The sequence below is a fragment of the Lactuca virosa genome, chromosome 2 (genome assembly GCF_052849685.1).
Source record: "Lactuca virosa cultivar CGN04683 chromosome 2, Lactuca_virosa_CGN04683_v6, whole genome shotgun sequence".
NCBI lineage: Eukaryota > Viridiplantae > Streptophyta > Magnoliopsida > Asterales > Asteraceae > Lactuca > Lactuca virosa.
In genome coordinates this window covers 230,855,213-230,876,178 of record NC_136427.1, presented here as the reverse complement: position 1 = coordinate 230,876,178, position 20,966 = coordinate 230,855,213, and the positions used below count along the sequence as shown (strand labels likewise).

The window sequence follows — 20,966 nt, the reverse complement described above, 5'->3', positions numbered from 1 at the left end:
TCAAAATATTATATTTCAGAAAAAGAATCACGAATTTTGGCTAAGAAATGAGTGAGATATGACAGTTTAAAGTCAGGTAAAGAAATCTGGCAGATTGCATGCATGATGATTGGTTAGAAAAGTGGGTTTTCATCATTTCCTTGAGTAAATCTTTTCAAGTATTTTAAATATATCATGATAAACTCATATTTTAGTCATGTTTCCAGAGATCAAAAGATTAAAACTTATCAAAATGTATACATGCATTTATGAACAAAATTTTGTTTCTAAAAAACTCTTAACTTGAGTTTGATGTTTTAATCCTTAAAATCGATTTTTGCACTAAGATCATGAACATGCAACCTTGTTTATCATACATGCATGGTGTTAAAACACATCCATCATGTTGTAAAAACCATTTTAACAAAAAGAAAACAAGTTTTAAGAAGATGAAGAAGGAGAAAGTGTAAGAAAAAGAGCAAAACTTGAAGGAAAAGTGAAGTAGAAATCGATTTTACCTTCAAGAATACCACAAGATGATGAAGATTTCGAGTTTGAGGAGTGTTCTTGGGTTTGTTTTCTGGAAAATTTCTTGGTTCTTAGAGGGAGGAAGAGAGAATGGAGTGGTGTTTGGAGAGAAAAAGTAGAGAGAAGGTAGAGAGAGTTTTCTAGAGAGAGAAAGAAGAGAGATGTGTGTGTGTTGGAGAATGAGAGTGTGAGAGAGATATGGGGAGAGAGGGATCCGATTTTAGGGGAGGAGAGGCTCTCTCTCTCTTGTTTCTTTTATAAAAATTCAAATCTTTTATAAAAATATCCAACTTTTTATAAAATGTGCACCTTAACCTAGTTTTTATGCATAAAACTCTTGATTTTTGACTTATAAATCAAGGGTAAATGTTAATAACTAAATCTTTATTTTTCATTGAATTTTATTTCATAATAATTATTATGATAAGATAATATCATAAGGTTCATAATTGTTTTTATAGGATTTTTAAGGTTAAAGTTTATAAATATGAGTTTTTAGGGCTTTTAGGGTTTTGGAGTTTAATAAACTTTGAATATCAAAATAAATAGAATATTTGAGACTTTAAATTATCTTATGGTATTATAACTCTTTTATAGTTATAAATAATGTTTGTAATTTATTTTTATCGGTTTATTGGCATTCTATGTAGTGATTCCGAGATTCAAGCGAAATTGAGGAATCAAGTATACTAGTCCTAGTCTTCAAATTTGACTTAAGTTTCTATGAGACTTTGAACTAACTTCCACTTCTAGGTCAAGTGCATGATGTGTGTATATGATTCATGAAATGTTGTTCGAGTCAAAGAGTGATCCAAATATGGATAGTCACTACAGCTTAGTAGATGTAGAATTCACATATCAAGGTGAAATCTAAGTACACCATCCATTGTTTCTATCTGTTTCCAAGTTTCTAGTAGGTTATAACTTAGCTTCTAATTACTAAGTTTAATATGTGTCGTGCCTATACGTGCAACTAAGTTTAGTCAAATCTAGAACCGAATCGAATTTTTGACGGTTGTCACACATCTCAACCTCGAGTTCCCCCGTCGTTCACTTGTAGATCCAAAACATTAACTCCTTCCTTCCCTGCCTCCACTATCCTAATTCTACATTCGCAAAAATAACTTTCATGTTTCTATCACACTTGACGTGCGAACGTGATATTGCTTGTTTGTTGTTTTATCATATGTGATGGTGATTTGAATCCCTAGTTATTACAAGAAGAGGAAGTGATCACATCATTGTGTTGACATGCTTCTTTCATGTTTACATGATGAGATTAATGGCCAGGGCCGAACTTACCTTGTATTAAAGTAAGCAAGGGCTTAGGGCCCCCAATTGTAAAGGACCCCAATTTTTAGTATAGATTGTTAGTTGTAAACCAAGTTTCCATAATCAATGAAGCGACGATTCGATTTCAGTGTTCTTCTTCATTCTTGGCGTCTCCCCTGTCCTTCCAATTTCAATTCTTAAAAACTGATTAAGTGAAAGAGTGAAAGTCTGAAACGTAGCCAACAACTTCTTTATTCTTCTTCTCGGTCCATTCTCTGATTTTCAATTGAGATTTGACGATTCACGATTGTCGATTGTAAGAACAACAATATTTTATCTTTTTAGTTTTTATGTTTCAAATACACTATCTTTAGGAGTATAATACAACATCATTGCATCAAATATAGTTGATTGACTGATTGTTGTATCAAGAATAATCATATTTTAAAACTTTGGTTGAAGAAAATATGGTTTTAGAAACTGAAATCTCTGATTCTCTGTAATCTGTATACATATATGAATATAGATATACAAGTTTGAAATTAGAGAATTGTTCATAGATTTCTAAATGTTTCAATAACTTATAATTTTTTCATGTTTGTCATCCAGGGGCAGCTCAAGTGTGAAGTGTTTGGAATTGTTTAAAATTTTGAGTTTTACATTTGACTCACCGTGTCAAGCAGGGAAGTAGGAGGTATTTCCTTCAATCCTTGCAGATTCTAAATCTTAAAGACTTAGTTTTTTTATTCAAAATCCGTAACATGACAGTATCCCTCATCTTGAGACTTTGATCATTGGAGATCTGACAAGTCTTGTACTACTGTGGTGGATCAAACAAATTTGCTAGAAGCTTCTACTTCTGGTGGAGAAGTTGTAGAACATCCAATATTTTTCTTCCCACATTAATTAGAAAGGTTATTCCTTAAGGACTACAAAATGTTGAGTGTACTGATTATTTTCCTCTGACTTCCAAGTACACTTGCAGAATTGTATGTATATTTATGTATTTGAGAAAAGCTTTTGAATCACCTCAATTCACATTTTCAAGAGTTTGGCTATGAAGGCTGTGTCGGTTTGTCTTACATTGAAAGTTGTATCAGATTGTTCATGTGGCTAAACTTGAAGATGATGAATTAGGACACATGAAGTGGCTAAAACATGCATATACACTTGCAAGCATTTCACAAAAGACGAAAACATAATATTTTTTTTAACTCTGCAATTTAAAAAAAAATTAGATTATTATTGTCGATCCCAAGCCCGGATAAAAAAGGACGGTTTATAACATTATGTATATTAAAGGTCAAATGGCCCCAACTTTTTGGTTCGCTTAGAGTCCCCAAACTGGTTGAGCCGTCCTGTTAATGACATCATATAAGTGTTAGATTCTACACAAGATACTTTGGTTTCGTATCCACCTTTTTATGTCTTTTGTGATAGAACAGTAGGACACCATATTCTGTTTGATCACAACACTCCAACTACAACCGCCCTTTCCAATATCATAGGTGATCCGATCATAATTTAGATCATTTATTTGTTGCTAGTGAATATGTTGACTTGCACACGCAGTTTCACGAGGTTTGATTATACATATTTCATATTTTCAGTTTATATAATTGTTTAAATTTATATTTGAGCAGTTTCATTAGGTTTGATTATACATATTTCATTTTTTAAGTTTATATAATTGTTTAAAATTCTATTTGATGCTTTATAATGTTCTATGAATAGAGAGACCAGTGTGCCTGTAATACTTACACTTCCAACTAAACTTCCAAATGCTATATTCATTGAGCCCACATCTTAGTTTTAGCAACAATTTGTCAAATCTGTTGAAGAACAACGCTCACATATAAAATAACTCCTACGAACGAGAAACAAGGGGAATCCTATGATGTATATGATTTAGGGGGGATTAGCGGATGTGCCATTTTAAGGGGAATCCTATGGTTAATCAATAAGACGTTGGGGCTGAGTTTTCTACCAATGTAAGAAGGGAAGGGTAGGTCATCAAACCCTTGAAGAAAGTAAGAAAAAGAAAAATGCAATTTTAAATTTTGAGACACCAAAATCATAACGAATTATTGATAACGAATCTCATTTTAAAAGTCTCAAATGTTAATAAAAGCATTTTCCCCTGAAACCAAGAAATTTACTCTATTTTTTATTTTGCCATGTGTTTTAAGTTAGAAATTTACTCTATTTTTTATTTTGCTCTGTGTTTTAAGTTAAACAATTAATAGTCAAATCTTACTAAACTTTCTCCCGCATTCGATCAATACCATCATGGGGTTGCTTAACAATAAAGACTTGATAGCCGTATTAGTTGTTATATTTTATTCAAATTGATTACATAATTATCATTTGCTTAACAAAAAAGACTTGAAGGCTTTTTTAATTGTTATGTTTGATTCAATTTGATTACTTAATTATCATTTGCTTAAAAAAAAAAAAAATACTTGATAGTCTTTTTAATTGTTATATTGATTCAGTTGGACTACTTCATTATCCTATTTTTAATAGGTGTTTATAATTGATTATTTGAAGTGTTGATTGATTTATTGTGGTTTGACGCATAGCATAATGAGTTTTAAGTGTTGGTAAGAAAGATTTTATAAGTATTTATTGACTTAAATAATGAGTTTTTCATAAGTTAGTTATTTCTTACCTGTCAACTTATTTAAAGAGTTTTCGATAAGATTTCTTTATCACAACTATAAATACAATTTGCTAAACACTAAAATTTAATTTATTAACTTATTACGTTTTGGTACAGGATAAACTAATCAAAATATATTTTTTTAATTTCATTTTAACACCAGTTAAACTGATAAAAGCATATATTATTTTTTTGAGTAAATTACACGAATGGTCCCTATGGTTTAGGATAATTTGTACGTTTGGTCTGTAACTTATTTTTTAACTCGGAAAGTCCATACTGTTTGTTTTTGTTACGCGCTTGGTCCTTACTATTTGTTTTTGTTACGCGTTTGGTCCATGTCTTACCTAAAAAACTATTATTTAAATAGAGAAAAATGGTGGGGTAGATAAGGTAAGGTGAGGTGGTGGGGTTGGGGTGTGTTTATTTAAATAAATTAAAAAATCAAGCTCAAAATAGTATTTTTAAGCAACACAGGGACCAAGTGCGTAACAATGTCAATTCACAAGCACTCTCTTAAAGGTTTTATAAAACATTCTAAACCATAGAGACCATTCGTGTAATTTACTCTATTTTTTTAAAATCATTTTATATAAACAATGTCATTTCACAAGCACTCTCTTAAACGTTTTATAAAACATTCTAAATAATATCTAAATAATATGAGTGAAAAAGCATAGAGTTAACAAATGAAAAAATATGATTGCCAATTTTTCATATTCTCGTCAATTACAACGATTACTGTTTATTGATTAAATAATTTCGTCAATTAACATATTTAATCCATGTTTTTAGCCATAATTTACCACGTTTTGGATCAAATATGTCAATAATAGATGATATTCGCAATAACAATTGATAGAATGTTTGATTAAAGATTAATTTATTGACTTGAGTTTATCTAATTTTTCCTACAATTCTGTAATTGTTTTTTGAAGGAAAAACCTCGTAAGAATAAATTATTTTACAAAATTGTAAAGTTATACTTCTGTAACTGTTTCCTACCATTATTTATGATTTATATATTCATTTAATGTCATGGTTACAGCAGGTCGCTTGTAGGGTCCTGAGCAATATTAATTAATTAAATTATTAATATACGTATTCTGAAAGTATCTATAAAAGCGGACAACTTTCTTTGTAAATGTCCTTTTGGATAAGTCGTAAATTTTGATACAATGGTATTTATTTCTACCAATTTTCTTTATTTTTATGTGTTTTATTTAATTCTTTTAGTTGGAAACTTAGCCCACTCCAATATGGCGTTGAAGAAAGTTCAGCGAAGTAAGAATGGTCATCAAAACCTTGAAGAAAACCTTTATAAAACCCACACCACACGGCATTTTAATTCATCTCTTCCACTTGAACCACCACCCGCCGCCATGAACCGTAACTCGATCCGCCCTTTCACCTTCCCGGAAACCTTGTCCACCGTCCTACCTGACCCCTCCTCTTTCTTCTCGCCTAACCTCCTCTCATCCCCTCTCCCCACAAACTCATTTTTTCAAAACTTTGTCCTCAAAAATGGCGATCAACCCGAATACATCCACCCGTATCTTATCAAATCCTCTCTATCCTCACTTTCTCTCTCTTACCCATCGCTGTTTTCCAACACTGCTTTCACATATCAAATTTTTACAGCTGATCTTACCATATCGGTTTTGAATAACCCGAATCCGAATCAAACCCATACCATATCTTCCTTCAATGATCTCAGCGTCACTTTGGACATTCAACCCAGTTTGAGATTCTTTCTCGTTAGAGGCAGCCCCTTCTTGACATGCCAAGTATTGCAAAATGTCGCATTATCCATTTCGACTATCCACGCAATTCTTGATTTTGTTCCCAATTCTTCTAAAACCAAGTACAAGATCAATCTGAATAATGGTCAAACATGGGTTCTGTATTCGTCAACGCCCATCAGTTTGACCCATGATGTATCCACCATTTCATCCGATAAGTTTTGTGGTATAATACGCATCGCTATATTGCCAAACCCGGATTCTGAATTCGAATCCGTTCTTGATAGATTCAGTTCTTGTTATCCGGTTTCTGGCCATGCCGTGTTTACAAAACCATTTTGTGTTGAATATAAATTTGAGAAGAAAGGTTGGGGGGATCTGTTAATGTTAGCAAACCCTCTCCATCTTCGTCTTCTTGATAACTGTTCAGTTAAAGTTGTTGATGATTTTAAATACAGGAGTATGGATGGTGATCTTGTGGGTGTTATTGGAGATTCATGGGTGTTGGAAACTGACCCCGTTTCTATAACCTGGCATTCAATCAAAGGAGTTAAACAAGAATCATATCCTCAAATCATTGATGCTCTTGTGAAAGATGTCGAGGGTTTGAATTCAACTGCTATAGAGACCACATCATCATACTTTTTTGGGAAATTGGTGGCAAGGGCAGCCAGGTTAGCATTGATAGCTGAAGAAGTCTGTTATCTTGATGTAATCCCCAAAATCCGAAAGTATTTGAAGGATACAATTGAACCATGGTTAAATGGAACCTTTGGTAGCAATGCGTTTCTGTATGATAAATCTTGGGGTGGAATTATAACCAAACAAGGATCCACAGATACAGGTGCAGATTTTGGTTTCGGGGTTTACAACGATCACCATTTTCACATCGGGTACTTTCTTTATGGAATTGCTGTTCTAGCGAAGATAGATCCAATTTGGGGAAGAAAATATAGAGCTCAAGCATACTCTTTAATGGCAGATTTCATGACACTGGGTAGAGGTGGAAATTCAAAGTATCCCCGTTTGAGATGCTTTGATTTGTGGAAGCTACACTCATGGGCATCTGGATTGACCGAATTTGCAGACGGAAGGAATCAAGAAAGCACAAGTGAAGCTGTAAACGCGTATTACTCTGCTGCTTTAATGGGTCTAGCTTATGGAGACACACATCTTGTTGCAGTTGGATCTTTGCTTACAGCCATGGAGATTCATGCTTCTCAAACATGGTGGCATGTAAGAGAAGACGACACAATTTATGCTGCAGATTTCACAAAGGAGAACAGAGTTGTGGGAGTTCTTTGGGCAAACAAAAGAGACAGTGGGCTATGGTTTGCTCCAGCTGAGTGGAAAGAATGTAGGCTAGGGATTCAAGTTCTACCATTGTTGCCGATCACAGAGGTTTTGTTCTCTGATGTGAGATTTGTGAGGCAGCTTGTGGAGTGGACTTTGCCTGCTTTGGAGAGGGAGGGTGTTGGAGAAGGGTGGAAGGGATTTGCGTATGCGTTGGAAGGGGTTTATGAGAAGCAGATTGCTCTTGAAAAGATGAGGAGTTTGACTGGATATGATGATGGGAATTCACTGACTAATTTGTTGTGGTGGATCTTCAGCAGGGATGATGATTCTGGTGAAGATGGTGGTAGACATTGTTGGTTTGGTCGTTATTGTCACTGAAATGGTTGGGCGATGCATACACGTCTAATGTCTCTATATCAAATGTTTTTTCTTGCGATCCATAGTAATATTTGTTCTCAAGCTCAATATGTGATATCTTTTTCATTGTATTTTCATTAGAGAAAGTCAATGTAGAGTGTATACATACATTTTCATGAATAAAATTGAACAATTGATGTTCTTACTTGTCTATTTAGGCGTGCTTTAATGAAAATCATCATGCGACATGAAATAATCTGAATGACATAACCAACTGTTGATGAACCTACCTGCAATATTAGTGTTTTTAAAATTATTATGTGGAATATTAAATACAGTACTAAATAATCACATAATCAAAGGTAACCATTTTTTTTATTTGAACCACTAAAGATTTTATTCAACAAGTTAGCAAAAAGAAAAAAGAAAAAAAACAATTAGCGGGAATCCTAATCTATATCTATATCTATCTATACTATCTAATAAATAAAATGTGAGATTTTCTAATGTGTCCTAAAGGCACATATAACAATCATTAATTATCACAAATATTATCATAGTTAAATATGAAATTCATTTATTATGAGAAATATTGTCATAATTAAATGTGAAATATATTAATAATCTCCATAATAAATGTAATTAACATTTAATTATGGTAATATTTGAAACATTCCAAAAATCAAAGTAAAATTTTTATTTTTCAAAATCAAACCATACAAAACTTAGTTTCCAAAAGTCAAAATCACAAATCAGAGTATATCCCAAAATCAAATCTCATAAAAACTGAAGGATGTGCACGATCAAGCATTCGCCTTGTCTCGATCATCTGAAGTACCTGAAACATAAAACTTAAACTGTAAGTCAAAGCTTAGTGAGTTCCCCCAAATACCACACACAACCAAACAAATATACAAAATGCATGTTGGGTCCACAGTCTCCCGACTGGATTACCCTGGCCCACAACCTCACAGTTAGATTGCCACTCTGGCCCACAATCTCCCGATTGGATTGTCACTGGCCCACAATCTCCCGATTGGATTGCCACCGGGTTTGTTGGCCGATAGCACAAAGCAGTGCAGCCTTAACCCAAACTACACTATGTCGATATATGCAACAAATAAATATATAACAGCAAACAGATAAACATGCAGATCTCATCAGATCACTACAGAATAGCAACATCCTAAAACAGGATAAATAATCTACTGGGCCGACATTGTTGGCTTCGACCCACAAGTACAGTGAGGAAAACTCACCTCACAGTCTGAAAAGATAGCAGAAAAGAACATTGCTCCAAATTCCAACTCTACAGGTCACCTATACGACAAACAGTAACCTAAATTCAAACTACAAGTCAAAATACCCAAAATGCCCCAAGGTCAAACTTGGTCAAACCCCAGGTCAAAGGTCAAAGTCAAAAAGTCAAAAAGTCAAGCTGGTTGAGTACGCCCTCGTACTCAGTTACTACGTTGGGTGTAGTCGCGACCCAAGCAATTATCGGGGCTTCAGCCCACTACGCGCAACATACTACTTGGTACGCCTGACGTACTCCTCCTAGACCAGCACATTATGATTAAGTGCTTATTTCTTAAAGACCTTTCATCCAAATTCATATCTAGACCCAAAACATCATTCTAAGTCATAAAGTTTCCACCTTTATGACTTTCCATGGCTAGAAAAGGTCCAAAAGCTAAAACACTAACTTATTATTCCATTAAGACATTATAACTCTTGCATGGAAGGGATAGAAGGACTAAGATCACAATTTTATGGTTCTTAGCACCTCAAAAAGTCTGAAAGGATAGCTCTTCTGGTTAGATTAAGCCATACTCATGAACACCAAGCTCATGGGACCAAAAATAAACACAAACACTAGGCTAGAAAGATCTAAGCAAATAACTCATGAAGTTTCAGACTTTATACCTTCAAAGGATGCTTAAAGGTGAAACACTTTTGGATCCAAGATGCCTTGAGCCTCCAAGATGATTCTACTTCCTTCTTCTTCATTCAAGAACACCAAAAATGCACGCTCAAGCTCAAATACGTATGTTGGATTAGTGTCTAAGCCCGTAACCATATTTGGTAAGTACTTGACCCGGTTGTGCATGGTCCTTTTGGGTTGCCTTCGCCAAAGCAACTTGACTGGAGAAATAATAGACAAAGAGGTTGTTATGGTTTATTAATATATTATATGAATAATATATTAAAATAGAAATCATATTTATTTAGTTAACATTGGTCAAGAATTAATTAAGGATTAATTTTGTGATCAAAAGAAGTTAATTGAACTAGGGGGACTGAACTGTAATTATGTGATAGTTGCAAAGTAGGGAAAAGGATACCCTATATGATAGGGTGGACGAATTCAAGGGGATAAGGCCTTAGAATTCGTCCATGATAAGGTTTATAGGGTTATCCTTTGGGCTGCTTGGTGGTTAAGCAACCAGATAACGATAAGGACTGAAACCCTAATTCCTATACCTATATAAAGACCCCTTGGCATAAGAAATTCGGCCACTTGATACCTAGGGTTCCTAGAGCCGAATTTCATACCTCCCCTCTCTCTCTCTTGCCTCTCCATTTGCTCTTGGTGTTTGTGAGCCATTAGAGGTACTACACTTATGGTACTTGCTTTCAAAGAGAAGAAGATTCAAGATACAAGTTATTATTACAACATAACAACAAGAGGTATGTATTCCATTCTCCTTTATGATTTTCGAAATTACCTAGGAGCATGTTAGGTCTCTTTTGTGGACATAATGTTGTATAACTAATAATGAAAACATAGATCCGTATCTAGGGTTGCATGCACACATATGATTGTTTGTATAAACCCATCAGTGGTATCAGAGCTTTTTGGTTTTGTTTTCAATTAGATTTTATACAAAAGTATGATTTTGACATATTAGGGTTTATAGCAAATAAACCCTAAGGGCTTGATTTTCGAAATTAGGGTTCCTAAACCCTAGATTTCGAAATTTTGATAGGGTTTCCCAAACCCTTTCCTTAGCCTCCAAGATTTCGAATTTTAGGGTTATCCAACCCTAGGGTTTTCGAAATTGCCTCATCCCCAAGATAAGATTCCTAAATTTTAGGGATTTGGATAATGTCATATCTTGTAATTATCCATTTAATTGTTTAATATGGTAATTAAAGATTTTGAATTATCTCATCCCAATTTTCGAATTTTTAGGGGATTTAAGGGATTAGGTTAAATTAATTGTTAATTTAATAGATAATCCTTCAAGATTTGATAATTCAAATTAATTATTTAATTTTGGGATAATTATTAAATCAAAGTTTTAATATTTAAAATTTCAAATTAAAAGATTTTAATTTTCAGAAATTTTAAATTTGATTAAAACCCTAATGATTTGAAATGTTTCAAAACTTGCCCTCAAGTTTTGGAATTTAAATTTTAATTAAAAGTTTAATTTTAAAATGTTAAATTCTAAAACCCTAATTTTTGAAAAGTTCAAATTGTGCCCTTATGGTTTTATTAAATTAATTAAGTGTATAATTAAAAGAGAGTTAATAAATCCATAATGATATGGTTTACATGTAATTAAATTAAAAGTGTAAAATTAGACCACATAGTATTTTAAAAGTGTAAAATTAGACCACATAGTATTTTAAAAGTGTAAAATACACCCTTATACTATATATAAAATTAAAAGTCTAATATTATATATGTATAACTTAAATGTCAGTCTTACCGTTAGTAGGCCTCATTCACGAAGCTAGTCTATAAGGGGTGTTTAAGGAAGCGGCCTGTAAAATGACTGCCATTGGGTATCCACTCTTACCCACCGCACTCTTGACTAGTGGAGGGTCGTTAGCCGAACGGGTAGGATAGGGCAAACCCTTTCCATTATAAGTATAATGAAATACGAAGTAACTAAACGCTTTTATAAATTCCCAAATCTTAGTTACTTTAGGCAAAAGTGAATTTGATGCAATTCCATGAAATTACACTTTGTACCCTTGCTAAGACGTTAGTGGAGCGTGTGTGGTTAACCGGCACACTAAATGGGTTCTAAGAAAAGGTAGCGAAGGGTGACTCGATGTTTGTCATAGTTCGGTGGAGCGTGTGTGGTTAACCGGCACATCGAATAGGTGACTATAACATTGGGGGCACCATGTATATTTGCATGGTTATTCACACCCTGTTTTGTGATCATCGGCATCCCAGTCACAAATCGAGGGGCATATCGAGATTTAAACATGCCATTAAAAACTTCAATGAATCTCAAAGGATCTAGGAGTTTTCAATACATTTAAAACTTAATCTCTTTTTCGTTTTTCATGGTGGAAAATTAGTGAATCGTCATTCACTTACCTTCAAATGTTCTGCAATTTGGGTTACGGCATCCCTCTCCCAAGTTGAAGAGTATTGTGTTGGGTCCTAGCCTTAATATCTCGTTTGGGTGTTTTATTAAGGACTCAATCAATTGACTTGAATTTTCTCCCGTTTTGTAGATGTCTGATTCTAACTATGGTCTTCCCAAATCCCTTGGAACAAGCTTTCCACATGAAGATGATATTCCACGATTCGATCGAGGAACAAGAGCTCATGCTTCACTTCCTCCACCTCCTCCTATTGTTCTCCCTAACCCACAAGTTCAAAGGCTTGAAAAGTTCAAGCTCACTCAAGACCTTTTAGCAAGTAAACATGAAGAAGGAAAGTCAGTGTGTGCACACGTCTTAGAGATGAAGTCACACATTGATAGGTTAAGAATGTTGGGAGTCGTTGTCTGTGAGAAACTAGCTGTTGACTGGGTTCTTCAATCGCTTCCTGACTCATATAGTGAGTTCGTAAGAGAGTACTATATGACGGACCACGACGTGACCCTCATCAATCTCACCTATTTGCTTGTTGCTGCTGAATCAACAATGATTTGGCGCACTGGAGAAGCAAAGTTGATTGGTGGATCTACCTTCCAAACCTCCATGGACATAGGCAATGGCAACGAAAGGCATGCCATGGTCGAAAAGTTTGATCATAAGAGAAAGGCAAAGTATGAGGTAGTTCCGTGTGCTGTTCCAAAAGAGTCAATTTGCTTTTATTGCCAAGAGAAGGGGCATTGGAGACGAAGCTTCCCTGTCTACTTGAGAGATCTAAGAGATGGGAGAGTCAAGAAGTATGGCTCTACTTCAGGTAAAATCCATTAACTAACTCTATAAGTTCCTATTTTTGATTCTTGATACATTATGTGATAAGATTACATTTTTGATGTTTTGTAGAATCGAGGAAAAGAAAGGAAGCTTAAAGGAAGAAGTGAGCTGAGTCTGATCACGAAGAAATGTATTTCGATCGCATGGATTCGAAGATCGGATTTTTGAGCTGCTACTTTTAGAGTTATGATAGATTGCTTAGGAATATGTAATAGTGTAGTTTTTCATTTGATTTGCACTGTAAGGACAAGTTTTTCCGCACCTTTTATAAATAAAATAAATTTTGGTTTTGTCTTATTTATATATTTCCTTACAATTGCATGTATGAAAAATTGACGTTTGTATATTTCTAGTTTTAGCAATGTTGAAATGGATATGATTCTTAGTTATATTATTTGTGGTAATGTCGAGAATATACCAAATAAAGAAAGATTCTTGTCACCCGAGTTTCAGTTGGACAGAAACTTGGAATCGTACAACCTGTATTGTATGATGAATGAGAACCTTCATATTTGGAAAATTAAGACTAATTCCTTGACAAAGAGTCAAGTGAAGGACTAGGAGAACTAGTACACAATGTTGTGAACTATTCAAATCCACCACAAAGAACAATAACATTATTCGTCATGATTTACTAAAAGTCTAGTAAATGTGATTATACTTACAAGATTAAGTGTAATTCTGAATCATTGAAAAGTTTCAATGAATGGCAAAACGAATAAGTAGAATCAATGAAGGCAGAAAGATAAAAGGTTTCTCCAATCTAAAAAGAAGGGAGAGTACTTTTGTATCATGTTTTATGATCATCTTGGTAATCATAGGAACCATATTACAATTCATCCTCTAAGGACACCTTAGTGCACTAGTTTGGCTAAGAAGAGGAATCGAGAATTGTTGTAGTGGTTAAGTCAGTAAGATGTATCGTACTTCGTTCCAAAATCAAGTCTTAGAGTTATACTCCAAGATTGTGACTTGAGTGACATAATCTTAAGTAGGAATGTTCTTACACTTGCACATTTTGGTAAGTTGTGATGTATTGAATAAGACAAAGGCCAACTAGTACCAAATTGCGTGTAGGTTTTGTTTTGATATAGACACACACTAACTCTTGACTATTTGTTTTGTCAAGAAATGTTTCTTGATAAGAGAATCTAATATGTCAAGAGGTCAGTGGGAGTCTAAAGATCTTGAAAAGTTTCAAGAACTGATCGAGAGTAAACCTATTAAACACTAGCACATGACTTAAGGATTATAACCTATCGTGTTGACATATTCTTGTTTCTGTGCCATTCCAGTTTGGTTAACTATGCATATGAGTTCTACGAGCTCTCAATAGATTGCATAAGGCAAGAACCTTGTTCGATGAAAGTACATTGACTGGCATAGGTGAGCTGCTAAATAACTTGGAAGCAATGGTGGGGCCCTTGATGGCAAGAAATCAAGTATGAACAAGTTCTGTCCATAAGAGTTTGGATTTGTCACAAACATTATCTTATGATTATGGTTATGACAAATTCGCATGGAGAGGAACACATGCACCATAAAATCTAAGTATCATAAGGTTTCTCTCCTTCATGAAAATGATTGTGAGGAAACGCTTTCACTAAGAGAGATTTTAAGGAGATAGCGATTATGTAAATTGCATTCTCGAATTCGATTATGATTACGACATCCCTCTTCATAGTTCGAATTGTGAGATTTGGCGATTAGTCTGAACATTCGGAACTTAGTAATATAAGTTATGAATTAGTTTAGACACCCATGTGAGCTGTCTAATGAAAGGTGTATGAGTTTGAGAAGCTTAGATAAAGGCTTATCGAAGCACATCATATTGGAAATATGAACTTTAGAAATTAATAAGTGTTGTCTTCCAGAAGTCTGATTGTTTTCTAATACGTGTCAAAGCTAGTGGGAGCATAAATGTTATGCTGGAATGGATAAAATCATCATGTTAGTAGGAGCATGATTATTATTTTGAGTATTGCAAGTTGGCAATATTAATTATAGAAAAACAACAGTTTCACTTTGCAAAGTTGCAGGGGTTAAAAAGTTGTTTTTGCTATAATTAAGGGAGAGAATGTTATACTTCGTTTCCACTGCATTCTCAAAATTCAATTATGATTACGACATCCCTCTTCATAGTTCGAATTGTGAGAACGTGGCAAATAGAAATATTATAGCAAGAAGCTGATGAAGTATCACGTTTTTCATTATGAATCGTATCCCATATGCTTCGGGTATAGGATCGATTGCATATGCTGTAATATTTAACCGTTCTAAATTTTTTTTCAAATGCCTAGGGCATTTAAAGGGAAAAAGGGAATAGAACCGGATTTGACTAAAATAATTAAACAACTGTCAAGGACAATCTAAGGTTTGCCAAGGATTGGTCGCTTGTGGACAGTTGGAAGTATAGTCATGGATGGACCATATTGACATTATTATGAATAGATAAGATTCTATTTATAATGAGTTGTCATATGACAAATATGGAAATGTTTCCTTATTGAGAGTTGGACGTTAAGAATTTATGTCTAGATTAGAAAATTTTATGCAAGAAGGATGTTCAAAGGAATGTACTTTGAATGTGAGACTTCACATCTATGGGATTGTCTTGTAATAATCTCCAATAGAGTACTTTGTAATTTCATTGGCAAAGTCTTGGTGACTTTGGCGCTGTGATATTATGAAAGGACCGTTGCATAAAATGTTAGAATCTGACATATTCTAGTAGTGGCGAGAATTTGTATTCTTACACTAATGATTAGGATTAGAAATTATGAAATGAGCATCATTGGAAATGTTTTCATTTGATCTATTTCAAAAAGTAAGGACCATAGGTAAACATAGTGTGCATGCTTGGTGCATGGGACAACTGTTGTTATAATTCAAGTAAGAAGTTGATTACCTGAAACAACAAATAATGAGTAATCAATATGGTGATTAAATAAAATATGTTTTATTTATACTTAAAAGTTTGGGGCCAAATGGGATTAGTATTATTCTTGTGTTTCACTTTGCATGTTTTGACTTCCTGAATAATAAGATTATTCAAACCCTACACAGTCGCTCATACTTTGGAAGTAAGTATGAAAGAAGATTGTCATGAATCCATCTGTAGATTGACTAAAGCGTTTAGACATAGCACAAGTTTGCTGCAGAGTTCATGAGTGCTGCTATAAGATTAGAGTATTGGATTAAACCCACGCTCACTTGGATCGCTTCATGGATTTTATCACGAGTGATTGGTGAGACGGTAATATCTTATATTCTTGAAACCGAGATGTGTGAGTTGTATCTTGCGAGTCGGTTACATATTGACAATATGTAAACGCACCAGTAACTTGGTGTTATAAAACGTATTGTTGTGTGTCATTTGGTGAGTGAGTACAAGCGAGCATTGAGTCGAAGTTTATCCGTTCCTTTTACCCAAAGTGGGATAAAAGCGATATGTGTGGGCCCCTCGATGATTTAGTGATGACACCCTAAGCGCTTGGCCAAGCCGGGACTAAGTTGATGTGTTCAACTGTAGTTTGTTGTCAGTCGTAATAAATCAGAAATTGGGAAACAACACGTGAATAGAGAATATGATTAAAATCCATGTCTTAGTTCATACAATATCTAGAATGGAGGAATATATGATCCCTTATCTAAAGGACAGGTTACTGATAAGATCAGAGTTCGACAGCATCTTTGAGAGCTACGATTGCTAATCGGATTGTACTTGCATTTATAGTTACTAGACTTATCCAAGTGGGAGACTGTTGGATTAGTGTCTAAGCCCGTAACCATATTTGGTAAGTACTTGACCCGGTTGTGCATGGTCCTTTTGGGTTGCCTTCGCCAAAGCAACTTGACTGGAGAAATAATAGAGAAAGAGGTTGTTATGGTTTATTAATATATTATATGAATAATATATTAAAAGAGAAATCATATTTATTTATTTAACATTGGTCAAGAATTAATTAAGAATTAATTTTGTGATCAAAAGAAGTTAATTGAACTAGGGGGACTGAACTGTAATTATGTGATAGTTGCAAAGTAGGGCAAAGGATGCCCTATATGATAGTGTGGACGAATTCAAGGGAATAAGGCCTTAGAATTCGTCCATGATAAGGTTTCTAGGGTTATCCTTTGGGCTGCTTGGTGGCTAAGCAACCAGATAACGATAAGGACTGAAACCCTAATTCCTACACCTATATAAAGACCCATTGGCATAAGAAATTCGGCCACTTGATACCTAGGGTTCCTAGAGCCGAATTTCGTACCTCCCCTTTCTCTCTCTTGCCTCTCCATTTTCTCTTGGTGTTTGTGAGCCATTAGAGGTACTACACTTGTGGTACTTGCTTTCAAAGACAAGAAGATTCAAGATACAAGTTGTTATTACAACATAACAACAAGAGGTATGTATTCCATTCTCCTTTATGATTTTCGAAATTACCTAGGAGCATGTTAGGTTTCTTTTGTGTTCATAATGTTGTATAACTAATAGTGAAAACATAGATCCATATCTAGGGTTGCATGCACACATAGGATTGTTTGTATAAAACCCATCAACGTACACATAATGGATTAGGATTTTCAAGGGACGATTTGGGAGGTGGAGGTTGATGAGGGAAAAGGTCTTGAGAAGTTAATGATGCTTAAATAAGGCTTAAACCCTAAAAATTAGGGTTTGACTCCCAGCCACGTACGCTCTGCGTACGTTTAAGTACGCCCAACGTACTCAACTGATCACGCGTTTCTCAGTTAGATGACAATGGGACCAATTTGCAACAAATTTCATACTTAAGGGTAGAAATGGAAAATACTTAGATCAATGTGTTAAAATTATCCCTCACTTAAATCAGACTTCGTCCTCGAAGTCCGTTGCTGCGAATAACGCAGGGCAGTGCTCTCGCATCTTTGCCTCGGGTTCCCAAGTCCATTCGGAACCCTTCCAATGCTGCCACTGAACCTTGACCAATGGAACCACCTTGTTGCGCAAGGCCTTCGTCTTCCTATCCGGAATCGCTACTGGTCTCTCAACATAATTCAGGCGATCATCAAACTGAATATCATCCAAAAGGAGCAATTGTTGAATCATCAGCCATGCACTTCCGAAGCTGAGAAACATGGAAGGTGTTGTGAATCTGAATAAGCTCCTCAGACAAATCCAATTGATAGATTACCCTGCTTACCCTGGATAGAACTTGAAACGACCCAATATATCGGAGCCCCAACTTGCCCCTCTTCCTGAAGCGTATTACACCCTTCCAGGGTGATACCTTCAGTAAAACCATATCGCTGACATGAAATTCCAACTCAGATCGACGTCTGTCAGCATAACTCTGTGACAACCGAGAGGTTTCCGTCACTGGTCGCCATTAGGAAAGAGTAGAAAAATAGATGTAATAGCTTAGTATTGTAATATTTGATTTTTGAGATAATAAGAATCAAATGTGTTGTTACATTTATTTGATAAAACGTCAATTAGGCTCAAAAATTAGTTTCCGGAAAATTGTAACGTTTTCTAAGATGGTTAACATACTTGCATAGTACTCATTAACGTGATCTCAAGGATATAAGCTTCGTAAAAATCGGACTCCAAGGGAAAGAGTTATGGATTCTATAAAAATAAAAATCAACCTCGTAATTAAATTTAATTACGTCAAAATGGTACTTAGATATTGGTTGAGTTTTGAATAAAAGTGCAAAAAGGAGTTTCGTAGTACTCCTCGAGATATAAACTTTAGGAAAATGTTTGCCGAAAATGGAGTCCATACGAGAGAGATATGAGTTTTATAAAATCATTAATGTTTAACCCCGTTAGACACAAAAATAAAAGTCAAAATTATCCAAAACAACATAAAGGAGAGTTTTAGTACCCATTGAGATCATCACATAGATATAAATAGGGCTTAGATCGGAGCTCGCACGAAGAAGTTATGATTTTTGCAAAAATATTTCGTGTGCGCCAGGTGCGCGTCTCCGCACGCTGCACACCTGACACCGAATTTGAGTAGATTGCGAGAGACGTGGCGGAGTGGCACGTGGAAACTTCCAGATTGAGCCACGATTGTCACGTGCGGCGCGCGTAGATATCTGCCCGGCGTGCACCTCCAAAACTCGACTATAAATAGAGGGTTGTGCCATTCCAGTTTCACACACACTCAGACTTCTCTCTCTCTCTCTCTCTCTATATATATATATATATATATATATATATATATATATATATATATATATATATATATATATATATATATCTTTCTAAGTCTCGAAGCAGTTGCCATCTGGAGCGATCCCCAGAGTCCCGAGCCCGATTCAACCCTATATCAAAGGTTTCACGCAACTAGCGTGAGTACACGACCCCTATTTTACTGTTCTAAATGTTTTACCGGGGGGGGGGATACATTCTTATCAAATGGTTTTATCAAAATATATTTATTGTTATAAATATCAAATCATTTTATAAAGCTTAAAACCTTAGGAAAATGTAGCTGTAGATACTATGCCTAGTGTTAAGCTATGATATTATGCCTAAGAGATATGATGCCCCATAGTCTAGGAAGAGATAATACCTAGATGTTATAATGGCCAAATCCCAAGGATAACGTAGTACTTAAAAGTTATGTTGGTCAAATATAAGGATATACAATGTACTTAGTTGTTACTCTGCCCAAATATCATGTTTTAAAATAACCATAATTATGGTATATATTTTTGGATTAGGTGTCTAAGCTCATAACTATAATTGGTATATACTTGAATTGATAGTAACACAGTCTTTTTGGGTTGCCTTCAAAGCTAGCAACTGGACAGATGATTTTGGAGAGAGAGGTTGAATTTATTATTTAATTAATAAATTGAAATAAATGATTTGTTAATATATTATGAGGATAATAAATTAATTTGAAATAGTAATATTTAATTAATATTTAATCACAAATTAATTGGAATTAATTTCGGGATTAAAAGAATTAATTAAAAGTGCAGGGACTGAATTGTAATTGTTCAATAGTTAAGCAAGAGGCAATCTAGAACCCTCCATAGACTATGGACGGTTTTGGATGATTTCTTGATGCCTAAGGGTTTCTAGAATAGTCCCTAATGGATAATCAAGAAAGTGGATAATTACCCGGTTTAAGATAATCTTGGATTTGGGCTTATCTAGGGATTCATGACTGCACTATAAATAGGGATATACCCTATGGATTTTGGCTATCCTCTTCTTTGGAAGACCTAGCAGAAATCTTGAAGCCCTCTCCTCTTTATCAATCATTCTTCCATTGCTAGTGTTAGGTGTGAACCATTAGAAGCGCAACATTTGTGGCGCTTGCTCTCAAGGCTTCAACAACATAAGGTTTTCATTGTTATTACTACATAACAATTGAGGTATGTTTTTCATAACCCTAATTGTGTATTTTAATTATATATTAGTGTGCTAGGGTTTCCACTTTGTTGTTCAATTTGTATGTTCAATTAGAGAAAACATAGATCAAATTATTTAGGGTTGCATGCACACATAAGATTGTTTGTTATGCTCAAAACTCATCAGTGGTATCAGAGAGTAGGTTTAGTTTTCTATTGAATTGATATAATGGTGAACTTGAACAAGGAGGAGAAAACAAAATCATCATTCTGTTCTTCAAACACGTCGTGGTGTTCTTCCAACACGGCGTGTTGGCACCCACCACGACGTGTTGATCTTCTAACACGGCGTGTTGAGCTGTCAGATCCGAATTTTGGTGCCTTATCTGCCTAATATGCTTTTATTTGATAATTACGTGCTATACTTATCCTCCAAACCCGATTTTGGTGTATCTATGATGATAAATTAAAAGCCTAGAAGTTAGGAGATAAATATTTGACTTAATTAATTGGTTTTGTTGATTAATATGATTATTTGAAGTGTATAAATAAATCAAGATATTAATTAAATAATTAATTTCAAATAATAATTGATATTT

At 34.7% G+C, this 20,966-nt stretch overlaps 1 protein-coding gene across 1 annotated transcript; it reads left to right on the top strand.

Annotated features, from left to right (window-relative positions):
• Nucleotides 1–5,630: 5,630 nt before the first annotated feature.
• LOC145160387 (glucan endo-1,3-beta-D-glucosidase-like) lies at nucleotides 5,631–8,037 on the top strand. The gene has a single exon (XM_079079553.1). It carries the CDS (start codon nucleotides 5,701–5,703, stop codon nucleotides 7,855–7,857), a length of 2,157 nt encoding a protein of 718 aa, XP_078935679.1. The 5' UTR covers nucleotides 5,631–5,700; the 3' UTR covers nucleotides 7,858–8,037.
• Nucleotides 8,038–20,966: the final 12,929 nt, after the last annotated feature.

Bases quoted from the DNA above. Each gene is read 5' to 3' on its own strand.
- LOC145160387 (XM_079079553.1), top strand. From the start codon at position 5,701: ATGGCGTTGAAGAAAGTTCAGCGAAGTAAGAATGGTCATCAAAACCTT.